This window comes from Haliaeetus leucocephalus, unplaced genomic scaffold, assembly GCF_000737465.1.
Source record: "Haliaeetus leucocephalus isolate CR32 unplaced genomic scaffold, Haliaeetus_leucocephalus-4.0 Scaffold172, whole genome shotgun sequence".
NCBI classification, from domain to species: Eukaryota; Metazoa; Chordata; class Aves; order Accipitriformes; family Accipitridae; genus Haliaeetus; species Haliaeetus leucocephalus.
In genome coordinates, this window is record NW_010972608.1 from 158,688 (window position 1) to 172,004 (window position 13,317).

Here is a 13,317-nt window from a genome sequence, read left to right on the forward strand (position 1 = left end):
CTCAGCCACAGTGCCTGCACCTCCTACAGCCTTGCCTTCAGTGCTGAACATCACCAGCCAGATGAGTCAAAGCAGCACTGTGAGCCAGAAGAAGGGATGTAAGAGAGAATACCATCAAACTCCACCTCTCCTTCCCCCTCATCTTTGCCTCTGCACAGAAAGTCCACTATTTTCACAGCCATTTTGGCAACACTGGAGAGATGTGTGGTGAAAAAAGGCACTAACCAGGGTGAAACATGCACGCACCAGTTCTCTATTAAAAGGAAAGTTGTCAGGCAAGCAGTTTAGTTTTCCACAGTGAGCAGCTTGGGAAGGGCATTTCTTCAGGAAACAACTCAACCACCATCACTGAGGCTGCGTAGATTTTGCCTCCCCCTTGCCTATGCCTTTAGGTTGCTGCCTGCCTTGCTTATGCCTTTACAGCTAGTGCTTCCCATGACAGTCGAAGCTGCTGTTGCTAAGGATAATAATTTTCACTGGTTCCTTCCATAGGAATGTGTATTCTGACGTAAACTTAAGCAAGAATCACTAGGGGGATTTAATCAAAGAAAGCTAGTGGTAGTTTTATTTTGCAGTGGAAATCTATAAAGCCTATTTATTGGCAGCTTATATTCTAAATGAAGTGTCTGATTTGGCTCATCACAAAATAACAGAAATCTGACACTGATTTGAGAATGATTAAACCCTACAAAAATACCTCAGCTGTCCTAAAACTAACTAGACTATAATCCCAGATACTTTCTGAATATTTAAAATAAAATGTTTCACTTATGAGCCTCGATATCTTAAATTAACTTAACCAGGAATGCACAGCCCAGTGATTGTGTAACTTCATTGAAGGTGTAGAGTTTATGGCAATATGAGTGAAAAGAGAATACTTTCCAAACATTACCATGAGCAGACAAATTGTATTAAAAACATTCACTCTGTAGAGTAATACAAAATAAAATATTATCATCTGATCAGCCCAAGTAATGCTGATTTATATCTTTGAATTAACAACATTTCTCTGTACAGTTGCAGTAAGACTGCAATTTTACAAACTGATATTCAGTTGAACATATTTATAACACAAATTATACACTATGTACAAACCTAGTTCTCCAAGGAACTCTTTGTTCAGCATGCTTCAACACAGAAGTGATTTACCAGTTTCTAGGACAGGATGCTAGCATTCCCTTTAAATTAAATACTGACACACTTATCAAAACATGAAAAAAAATCCATGTGCTATCACATGGCAGTGTTCTTAAGTCATTTGTTTGTTACCATATGTTATAGAAGAGTGGAACCAGTCACAACAATAAATAACATTGCTTATTATGAACTTAGACTTATATTCATGCTATCACACTTTCAGCCTGAGTGCTTTTACAAGGCTGTAGGATCCATTTATCTTTGCTTTTCTTGACACGTAGATCAAAATTGCAACTACAGGTACTGCTATTGCTGTTACACAGGAGAATGCAATTATCAGTGGTATCATTTGATCTGTTTTTTCCAATCTTCCTGAAAATGGAGACAAAAGGAGGAAAAAATTGTGTAAAACCTGATTGAAACAGATATATATATATATACTGTAAAAACAGTGTTATTAATGACCTTCATTTGGAACAGTAGTTCTGTTTTCGTGCACAAAGCACATTTCAAAATGTATTCCTTATGCTTTTTTCTTTCATAACTCCATATTACACACTTGAATTCCTAGCCCCTATCTTGGTCTTGAATTTGCTGTGCAAGTTCAGACCCATCTGATATAATCTACAATGAAGGATACCATGGAGCTTATGAAGAATACAAGAAGAATATAATATATTTTATCCAGGAAACATCTGGGGACATTTCTACCTCCTGGAAACAACGCTTCAGGAGAAGACCCATGTTTAAAAAGTCCAAATATTAGACCGTTTTGAGAAACAGAACTTTCTCTGGATTAGTCTCACCATTCATGCATGTGGACAGAAATGCAGCCAGGATCCACCTTTTTCTGGCCCTATCCTTACAGCTACTGCACCAACTTGGGTAAGAGAGATAATAACATCTACACTGTAAGGAGGTTCGTCCTGGTTTCAGCTGGGATGGAGTTAATTTTCTTTCCAGTAGCTGGTATAGTGTTGTGTTTTGGGTTCAGTATGAGAAGAATGTTGATAACACACTGATGTTTTCAGTTGTTGCTAAGTAGTGTTTAGACTAAGTCAAGGATTTTCCAGCTTCTCGTGCCCAGCCAGCAAGAAGGCTGGAGGGGCACAAGAAGCTGGGAGGGAACACAGCCAGGACAGCTGACCCAAACTGGCCAAAGGAATGTTCCATACCATGTGATGTCATGCCCAGTATATAAACTGGGGGGAGTTGGTCTGGGGGGATCGCTGCTTGGGAAATAACTGAGCATCCGTCAGTGAATGGTGAGGAATTGCGTTGTGCATCACTTGTTTTGTGTATTCCAATTCTTTTATTATTATTGTTATTATTATCATTATTATTTTCTTGCTTTCTGTTCCATTAAACTGTTCTTATCTCTACCCACGAGTTTTACCTTTTTCCTTCTGATTGTCTCCCCCGCCCCACTGGGTAGGGGGGAAGTGAGTGAGCAGCTGTGTGGTGCTTAGTTGCTGGCTGGGGTTAAACCACAACAAGGTTAAATACAGCTTATTCTCATCAGCTGTTCTATTATTTTGTTTGATTTGGGGATTTTTTTTTAGATTAACTGCAGTATTGTTGCACAAGGATCAGCCATGAGCTAGTTGTGCTCACCTTGACACAAAATTCATTAGAAAGTATGAACAAAGTAAGTTCAAGGCAATAGATCTACCTACCTACAACAGATATCTCAATCACTTTGATGTTGTTTCCAGCCTCATTGAAAACATCAAGCAAATATCTGCCTGCATCATTTTTGGTGACATTGTAGAGTATAAAGGTTCCATTCACTGATGACAGAATAATTTCTTTCTCCTGATGGACTTTTTTCAGGACCATCTGTGATGGTGGGTTACTGTACGTGCTACATGTAATAGTGACATTTTCTCCTTCTTTGACATTTTCTGATGGATATACTAACACAGTAATATTTTGGGGAGGAACTGAAAAGAAAAGAAATGCAAGGTAGGATTTAGTAACAAACAGAAGTAAAAAACTCATGAGGTATCAACAGCTTGTACACACAAAGTACTAATCCAGTTAATGGATTCACTATAATATTCAGGCATGTAGCTTCAGACACTGCTCTGTCACTAGCTATCCTTCACACACTGCTGTCAACAGCAGCTGACAGAAAGAACATTTTATCAATTGATGGAGTATGTTGCATATCTTTTACATTATATGGAGTCTTTTCTTCTTTTCTTATTTTAAATTCACTGTTTATTCATTTGAGTTCATGAAAGGACACAGACCAACAGACCCAGAGGTTGATGTCCTCTTTCAACAGAAGAGAAATAGGGAAGGCAAAGGAAGGAGTCCTAGAATAGTATTTTTTCACTAGGTTCCACAATTTTACATCCTGTTTTCAAAGGTGGAAGCGGAACTATGAAAAATTTTGAAGCAGCAATTGTTTTGTGCATCTGCCATTTTAGACAGTTTTCATTAGCACTAAGATCCTACCACTTATAACAAGAACCTGTGCAACTCATCTCAGTTTTTTTAAAGACAATTCATCCTTAATGGAACTGAAGTGAGGATGTCATTCTGTCTGTCTAAAACAAATCCTAATATTAACTCTGTACAGTAGCTATTTTAACTAACCTTTGACATAAAATACTATGTGCTGAGACTGCTCTCCCCATTCATTAATGATATGCATTCGTATGTTCCTGCATCCTTTAGCTGAGCCCTGTCTTTGGTATATTTACCACCTACTGCTTCAAGAGTAGTGATCCCATCACCTATTTTCTTTCACGGAGTACTCTGAACAGATGTAACATTTGCAGATGTGCAAGAGATGGTAACACTTTCTCCTTGTATCACTGCATTTGAAGGGAAAACTGAAAGTGTAATTTTTGGTGCAGCTACAAAAATAGTAAAGAATAAGAAAGAGAGATGGATTAGTGGCAGAAGTGATCCCTAAGCAATACACTGTTGACATGCAATAAACAGAAGCAGTGGGGCTAAAGCAGAGAAGTCTGCTTACTACTGAAAATGAAACTTGCTATCATTGCATGTAGGTTGAGGAATCATCATTTGGTATAGCTTTAATGCAGCTTGCAAGAACAGGATAGACTCATAACTTAAAGGAGAGCCAAGGGGCTGTAATACAGTCCCTCCACAGAGATTTGAGCACGTACTTTTTCTTTGAATCTTTTATATGCAGGTATCTGGATCCTCCACTGAGACCTATTTGGAAGAAAATATGGGCACTACATAGCTTCTTTGCCTCATGCATACATTTGCCAAATAGAAGGAGTAATAGCAGCTCAGCTGACCTGAGGACTTTGCATATGCTATCTGTACCAAGACAGATTTCACCCTTCATTGTTTGAAGCTTCCTAAATGACCTAATGATATTAGGACCACCTTTTAACTCCATTGACATCAAAGACAGAATTCCCCCATCCTTCACAGATGAGATCTGGACCTACAATACATAAAACAAAAAACTTGTGTTCCATCTTGTTCTACTAACCTTGAACAAGTAATTTGACAGCTTTTTCTTCTCTGCCAAATTGGTTATAAGCTTCACATTCATAAAGCCCCATATCTTGACTTTTTACATTCTGTATAGGTAAGGTGGCATCTTTAAACATTTTCTCTAGCTCCCCAGTGGCCGTCTTTTTCTTCCAAGAGATCACTGGAGCTGGATTACCAGAACTAGTACACTTCATCATAACAGTTTCTCCTTCTTTAACAGCAGTAGCAGGGATAACAGAGATCATTGTATTCTTTGGTCCATCTGAAAGGAAGAATCCTGTAGTTAATCATCACTGGATTTTTTAGAGATGGATCCAACAAGTCCTACTGAATGCCAGGCTGTCAGCCTCCCAAAGTTAATTTATTTTTCATTCTCAGAATAAGTAAAGCACACAGTATGGGAGCTTCCATACAAACTCTTTATAGCCTAAACATACTAACCAAGTACTTCTAAACAAGAACGTTAAGGTAGATCAGTTTCTCATTCATTCAGATCCTGACTTAAGACTGTCATTACATTAAAATTTCATGTCTTTGTTTTGCTCATCCGCACTGCTCCTTTTCTTGGGGAATACCAGAGGACTATGCTGATTTTTTTGTACTCACAGGGTTTTGTTTAGTTTGATGGTTACATTTATCACTGAAGTGGAGAATTAACCAATTATTTTTAAATTATTGGGAAAACATTACACATACTCACATTCCACATTAAGTGTTATTTCACTTTTACTTTTCCCAAACTTGTTTTCTGCTATACATTCGTAGTCTCCTCCATTTAGGAATGTCACAGATGGAAGAAGGAGAATTCTTCCCTCACTGTAAGACCCCATGTCTGCACTGTCAGATTTTCTCCTTAAAATAATCTTGGGAGGAGGGTTACCCTCAGCAGAACATTGTATGGAAACATTTTCTCCTTCTCGAACTGTTATAGAAGGCTCAATAGAGAGTTCTGTAATGTTTGGAGAACCTGCATGACAAAAGAAAAGGCTGTTATACTAATTAAAAAGTATTAAAGATGGAGAGGGTTTTAAGAAAGCAGGAATTGCTAGCCCAAGGATCTGTTCATTTTGGTTTTGGTCCCAGGCTCCATCTGAGACTTTGGCTCTATTGAAACAGTAGTAGTAGTAGCATCATCATCATCATCAGTAGCAGTAATAATAATAGTGTCCCAAACAGTTTTACTATTAAACGACTACTAAATGACTAAAACTAGTAGTTCAAAGAAGGAGACATGATGTCACTGTGAAATTGCTATGTATATTAGCATTTCAAGGAAGTAAGTGCCCCCCACACCACCACTTTACCAGATTCTTTTACCACTTTGAGTGTTGCATTGCAGGAAATGTATAGAGTTACGCATGTACAACAGCAGTACAGAGAGAATTTGCTGAAAATTAAGCATAGAAATGAAAAGCACAGCCCATGAAGAACAGCAGTAAATTGAAAGCTAAATCCTGAATACATAACAAGGAAGGCCCCATAATTTCCTAATTTTCAGTGTTTCAGCATCCTCTAACCCAACAGGCAGCTGCCAGTTGAGTACTGGATAATACAAGTTAAATTCAAGCAGACTTGTACCTTGTATGACAATGTCCACAGTTGCTTTCTCTGTTTTATTAGTTACCAGATTAATTACTTCACAGATGTACAGTCCTGTATCAGTGAAACGGGTATGGGGAATAGAAAGGACATTGTTTTCTATCAGGTGCTGAATGCTTTCATCAGCCAAATGTTTTCTCCAAACTGTTTGTGTTGGTGAATTACTCTCAGTCACACAAGTGAGTTTTAGAGGGTCTCCTTCCATTAGCGAGTTGCCTGGAGATGCAGTAATGATAGTATTTTTTGGGCCAACTGGAAGAGAACAAAAGAAAGATAAGGTCAGTAAGTTAATGAAAAATGACATGCACATCTTTAACACTAGCTTCTCTAGAGGTACATTTCAGGCAATATCAAGGAAAAAAAAAGAGTAATGTGTATTCCAGTAACACAGTGGAACAATTTTTCCACACATGATGAGACATTTAGCTTGCAGCTTTGAAAGATAAACTAGACAAAATGTGTACAAATTTATTTATTTTTTTTACTCTTACATTTGTCTCCCTATTGTTTAGGACTATAAACTTGGAACTGCTAAGCATACAATGGCAATTTTAAAAATAATTTTTTTATCTGCATGCTGCCATTTTTCTTCTGGTCCTTACTTTTTGACTGAGCACCAGCACCCAAGGTAAGAGAGTGAGAGAAGAGTTACTGAAGGTCTTACTTCTGTCATGAACAACAGTAGGTATTTAATGACACAGTGACTGTTACTGAATACAACAGAATTCAACTGAATACAATAGATTATCTACATAAATAACATAGATAAGTTCAGATTATAAATGATTTATAGCACACACTTTATAAGCCCATTCCATTAAACTTAACATTAAACAGTACTTGGTGTGAAAGCCTTAGAATAAAAATACTTACAGTTTGTATTCAGTTTCTGAGAAGTTACTCTTTCTTTAGGTTCAAAGTCCATATAAGCAATTGGTAACTTGGCCACACAGGTAATCTCTTTCCCAATATCTTCAGGTGTGGGATTAAAAGAATAAGTCACAGTTTTGGTCTCTGTATTTGTGCTGTCATCTTCATAAAAATTTTCCTCATGAAGAATATACCCCTCTTTCTTTAGGAGTACTTCCAGGTGATCAGAAGGATACACATCAGGAATTTTACAGATGACAGTGACTGGTTCTCCAGCAACTAAGGATGGCCTGATCTCAATGATAGGATTGCTGGGGAAAGCTAAAAGAATAAAATCCATTTCTTTAGTCTAGCAGAGATGAGCTCTAGGGTCAACGTAAGAGCAAGATCCAGACATCAAACATCTTGAGTTTAGAGGCATTCAGAACATGATGTTACATCAACTTTATTACAAGACATATCTTTATATGAAGACATACAGGTCTTTTATAAGCAGTTCATACACTAACAGGAATTATATTTGTACAATTGTTGAAATATGATCACAAATAATCTAATAAGATCCAGCGAGGCACCTAGGCAGTGATACAGCTGCCTAAATATGGGCATTCAGAGCAAGCCATACATTGGTGCAATCCTGTTTTCTGTGCTGGTAGGTTTAGACATCTGAATCATTCCCCTGCAAACTGCAAAGGCTTTGGGGTTTTGGTTTTGTTTGTTTGTTGGTTGGTTTTTTTGTTTGTTTTGTTTTGTTTTTCCCAGCTCTATGGATGTTTGGGGGAGTCTACGTTTTGGCTTTCAAGTATTACCAAGAATAAGTACTAACTTCAGTGCAGAAAGCTAAGCAGAAAGGGGCTAAGAAAGAGTCCTGAACAGACAGATAAAGGACTCTTACAAGGATATATATGTTGAGCTACAGCAGGCTCATTATCCTAGCATTATCAGTTAACTGCCAACCATGATATCCAAAAACAATTATTGATTTTTTATGAATGTGTACTACTTCAAGAGAATTTTACATGTTTACTTACAGTAAAGTTCAACTTTGATACTCTTCTCTTTTTTCTCTTTCTCACCACAGAAGACAGTACACAGATAATCATGAGAATTCACAATGCTAACTGGATTCATAGTCAAGGTAGAGTATGTCCTATGGTTGTTCACTGTTCCTCCAAGGGGGTTGTCCATCTGGGTTCTCCAGGAAAAACTTGGTGATGCACAGCCAGTAGTATTGCATGTGAGTATGAGTGTTTCTCCAATCTGTGCAACAATTCTGTTAGCAGGTATAATCTCCATTTCAAATGCTTTAACTACAATAGGGAGAACATACGTAAACTCAGCAGCATTCTCAAGTTTTATTTTGCCATTTCTTCTCATGTTCTACTGTGACATGAGGTTATCACTTTGCAAGTTTACTTTACAGCTGTGTGGAGGTTAAACTAATAAAGCTCATACAGTGGTTTACATCTCCAAAATACCCCATAAACATTGCTACTTTTGTCAAGGATAATACAGACTCAGATGACTCTAACAGACGGTTCTCATGTATAAAATGGCATAAACCCAATGCTGTCAGTGAAAATAAATGCAGAGGCACAATATAACTTTTTTTTGTCAGGTGGATCTGGTTCTAAAACTTTGTAACATTTGAGGGAAGGGGCAGTAAGTAAGAGAGCAAGGACAACTGCAGAATCACTTTCAACAGGACATTTAGTACCAGACTTGACTGATACTGTCAGGGATGACAGTGAAAATCAAACATGCAGTGATATACTGCAGTTGTCTCCTAGACTGTCTTTTAGCGAACCCAGTAAGAAAATGACTGTGTCACTGCAAAGCGTAGAAAAGCTCAAAGTAAACGTCAAAAAAACTTTCTGACATTTTGACAAAACTACTTAATTGACAGTTATATTCACTGAAATCTAAAAGCAACCAGAACAAAGAGAAATAAAGATCAAACAGTAAATTGTAGGTCAGTTTACACTTAGCAAAATTAAAAACAAATAAAGCAAATGCCCCCATCCCCCCAACTTACCAGTCATAAACACATACAAAATTAGCAGCACGGCTTGGCTTGTTCTTCCCATCTGTTCTAAGCTTTGTAATTGCTGTTACTGGGTAAAGAAAGTAAATTCAGAAGCCGTGCTTTCTATTTTCTGTGAAGAAGCACAGTGAGATCCTGCTGCTCTGCAACAGTTTTCCAGAAGAGAGCCCGCGCGCCGTTTATAAGGGCTCTCCTCCCGGCGGAGCGGGAAATCCCGGGACGGGGAAACCCAGGGCGGGCGGAGACCCGCGCCGGGCCGCGGCCCGGGCTCGGCGCCCTCTGCTGCCTCTCTCCGCACGGAACTCAAAGCCCGGGGAAGCCGTAACCGCTGACACCTGGGATGCTGTGCCTGCTGGGCTTAAAACCAGCAAGCCAAGGCCTGGTCCTACAGGTAATTGAAGGGCGCTGTATCTCCGAGGGAAAGGTTATTCAAGCTTGCTTTCAGTGCAAATGTATTTGTAGGGCTGAGTCTTGAGCATACTTCTAACAATCCTCGGTTCTGTAAATAACTTTCCCTTGGAAAACTGCGCTACCGGTTTAAGACGCGTTGTTACTCACGTTCCTAAGTATTTTGGGCCCCTAAAAGTGAAGAAACGAGTCGGATAACAGAAGTCTGGAGATCCGACTTGATCAGCTTGAATCAGGCTCATCTTGTTCGGATGAATTGAACGAACTAGTTTTCCCAATCCCTCTTTAAAAATGTCCCGAAAATGTCTCTCTTTCAAGAGGCTACTGCTATGCATTATGTTACTGACATGCCTCTCAGATCTCTTATGTCCTGTTTATATATAATTGAAGTATAGCAGTTGATAATACAACTCTGGGATTATTTTCAGTATTCGGTTTCCAGTGGGTGTACGAATCCAGTTTGGAATGTCTGAGGACAACTATTACTGGCTAATATAGCGGCAATGTTATAAAAAAAGTAAAATAACATTTTCAGTGATTAATTTTCAATTGGGAAATGCTACGAATGCAAATAATGGATAAAGGTTTCCACATCTCAGTTGTTTACTTATTCAACTACTTGAGTAGTTCATATTGGTCGATTATGAATCACTAAATAAAAGCAGCAAGAAATTAAAAACAAAACATATATGCTTTTAAAATGTCTCTGGCAAATCATTTGGTATGTAATACTTTGGTCATTTGATGTCTGTGAAATATTGTCATCATACAGTATATTTTATAAGCAGCACAGATTCAAATGTCTAGTAAATGAGTAATAACTTGGAAAAATAAAGGCTGTAGTAACAATGCTGTAATGTTAAAGAAATTTAATTGCTGAAAAGCTGGCACTACATCAACATAATACTTTCTGAGTGGAGCAGATTTTACAGTTAATAACCTAATGCTAACTCCAAAACACCATGTTCAGGCAAGAGCCTACAGCAAGTGTGTCTTCTTCAGGAACTATTTTCTTCTGCTTTTTCCATGACTGCAGCTGCCCCTACATTTGCATCCTCATCAAAGGACAGCTGGACAGCACAAGCTGCTACTGAAACACACTAGGTAAAATAAGAAGTATCAACCACTTTTTTCATACACCTATAATAAACTCCTAAATATAAAAGGGATGTAATGATTGTGGGAAGATAAAATTGTGATCTCAGGCAGAAAGTATGTCTTCAAAATAATAATAATTAATAATAACAACAATATTCAGAAATACAAAAAACCTAAACAAGACAACCCAAGCATTACCCAGAAGACAATAACACAGGGAAATCTGAAGCACCTAGCAACACCGAACCAAAAGTCACTAATGCTGAAATTCACTAAAACTGCCACACTGGATTCTCCCATAATATATTATTACCATCATCATTGTTTTTATTAGAGGAGGAGTAGGACGAGGAGGAGGAGGAAAAAAAAATTTCTTGTAAGTCTCAGGAAATGCAAGCAGAGTACTGTTCTGGAAGTACTATTATCAAACCCAGAAATCCAAAATCTATCCAGAGCAGGCAACAACATCTACAGAATGTGATTTTACTGCACAGAAAAGAGTTTTGTTAAAGGAAAGTGTACTCTCTCAGTTAAGGTGCAAATAAATACTGTTTAATCATAGGCAGAGAGAAGCAAGAAATGAAACTCTTCTGCTTTGACTGCTTAAATAATCATAGGCTAAACTGAAGGAGAAAAGGCAAAATTTTCCCTGTTTCTGGGAAATCAGTTTCTAGATATAAAAATAGGAGGCCATATCCGCATGCTGGAAAAATTGTAATCAAGTCCTTTATCAGATAACATGAAATAGGAAATAACTTTGATCCAGCTCTCAGTAAATTAAACTGGACAGCTGCCACTAACTTTACCGGAGTTGGATCCTTACCAGAGGGACTACTGTACTGAACGACCAGACAAATTTAACTCAGACAGTATAGGTAAGAGCAGGGTTAGCCGACAAACGTTATTAAAGGAAGTACAGATCTGCCAAGAAATTAAAAATTTATTAAAACTTGCTCTTTATCCAACTTCAAATGTAAGTCTTCTATGTATTTAAAAAGAACATGTACTTTACTGTTGCTCCTACTAGCCTCAGCATCAACCCACAAATAGAAAAATGGGTATCAAGTTTGCTTATTTTCAGAACTGGATGTTCTGTCCAAAAACAAACAGACATCAGCTGACAAGTTTTAGCAGTTGGCCTCAAGAGTTCAGATAATCTAGCTTTTTTTTCAAATGGGACAGAGGAGGTTGCTGGGGATAAAAATAGAGGATGCATCTAGATTCACAGTGAGATCAAGTATTACAGGATAAACTGGAAGAAATCCTGACACATGCAGAGCCTAACGAAGACTGGAATCTAACAAGTATTACGAAAATATTACTAAAGACAAAAGAGATTAAAAGAATTAGGCACTGGCATGTAAATATATGTTTTCCAATACATCTAGTAATCAAAAGAGACTTTTCTCAGGCTTTGATGGACAAAGATAAAACAATTGTGTGTCTCAGAAGGGAGTTTGGAAATACTGAACCCATCATTTTTGGCCTGGTGTCAGAAATTACAAATGTCCTTCAGGAAACTGAAACTTACTTCAGACTTTTCTGGAACGTAAGAAAAGAAAACCATTTCAGAACTGTGCTAAGCATTTGCTTTAACTCATACTTCTACAACCCTGCCAAATACCTATATGATGAACTTCAATGAATTTCCTCTAGACAAAAGACATAATACATTCAGATATCAAGAACTTGTTATTTGAACAAAATGCACGTTATCGTACATGTTAGTTATCCAAGATTTCTAACCCTCTTCCTGCATTTTTAATGTACTGCATTGTCTCATGGAGGCTATTAGGGGAAAGCTGAAAGGCTAAACTTCATGCAGAATTTGGTCTCTTAAAACCTTCACTACTGGTTTTGTGATTTATGGCCAAGGACCTATGGGGAAGAGGGTTAATCCTTCTCTTTTGGCAGAGGAGATTATAAAAAAGGAGGTAGAAGGAAACTCATCTAATTCTACATTCTATTTCTTGTGTCGCAATAAAATGCTTCATGGCACTTCATCCCAACGTCTGCATCTAGAGCCACCATTTGGGGTTTCTGCTATAAAATACCCAGTGCTGAAATAATAACTTCTATACAGGGCCCCAACACAGAAACATATGCAGCATGTTTATTAGCAAGCATCTTTCTGTCCCATTAGCTTGAGAGGGCAGAATCCTGTGGAAGGCATGGCATTCAGGTGAGAATATGCAGCTAAGCCTGACTCAGCAATTCTTTAGCCTCAGATCATAGAGGTATTACAGCAAGTTCACACTTAGGTCCCCCATTCAGACTGCAGCGCTCACCCATCTAATGAAAAATCTCCTTGGGATGCACACTGGATGTCTGAGTATAAGAAAGCCTCTTACAGGGTCCCTGATGTTTTATGAAAGCAGCTGGGATGAAGACTGTCTCTTCCTACACAGAGAGTGTCTGATACCTCCATGGTATGATCACGCAAGGGGAATATGCTGTAACTCAAATGAGAACTATTCTCAGAGGGAAAAATATATCTGCATCAGCAAAGATGGAATGCCCTTCAGGCACCAAATCCAAGGTAACACCTTTAATATGGTCATATCTTGATCAAATAACTGAAAAAAACATGAACCTGGAGGACATGTATGAATGCTGATGACTATATGGCTTATACAGCAGATAATGATCTGCCAGCCTCAAAATTTTCAGTTCTC

The 13,317-nt window shown here is 38.1% G+C and overlaps 1 protein-coding gene across 1 annotated transcript; it reads right to left on the reverse strand.

The window, feature by feature from the left end:
• Positions 1-1,245: 1,245 nt before the first annotated feature.
• VCAM1 (vascular cell adhesion molecule 1) lies at positions 1,246-9,286 on the reverse strand. The gene is made up of 8 exons (XM_010563637.1): positions 9,128-9,286; positions 8,124-8,402; positions 7,096-7,413; positions 6,202-6,474; positions 5,324-5,590; positions 4,619-4,885; positions 2,814-3,080; positions 1,246-1,509 (listed from the first exon to the last, which is right to left on the reverse strand). Exons 1-8 carry the CDS (start codon positions 9,177-9,179, stop codon positions 1,349-1,351), a joined length of 1,884 nt encoding a protein of 627 aa, XP_010561939.1. The 5' UTR covers positions 9,180-9,286; the 3' UTR covers positions 1,246-1,348.
• Between the last annotated feature and the right edge of the window lie 4,031 nt (positions 9,287-13,317).

What these genes read in the sequence shown, in the direction of transcription:
- VCAM1 (XM_010563637.1), bottom strand. Translation starts at nt 9,179, where the DNA reads ATGGGAAGAACAAGCCAAGCCGTGCTGCTAATTTTGTATGTGTTTATG. An exon ending in TATCAAAGTTGAACTTTACT is followed by an intron (nt 7,414 to 8,123) that starts GTAAGTAAACAT and finishes TTATTCTTTTAG; the next exon opens with CTTTCCCCAGCAATCCTATC. An exon ending in TGTGGACATTGTCATACAAG is followed by an intron (nt 5,591 to 6,201) that starts GTACAAGTCTGC and finishes TTTGTCATGCAG; the next exon opens with GTTCTCCAAACATTACAGAA.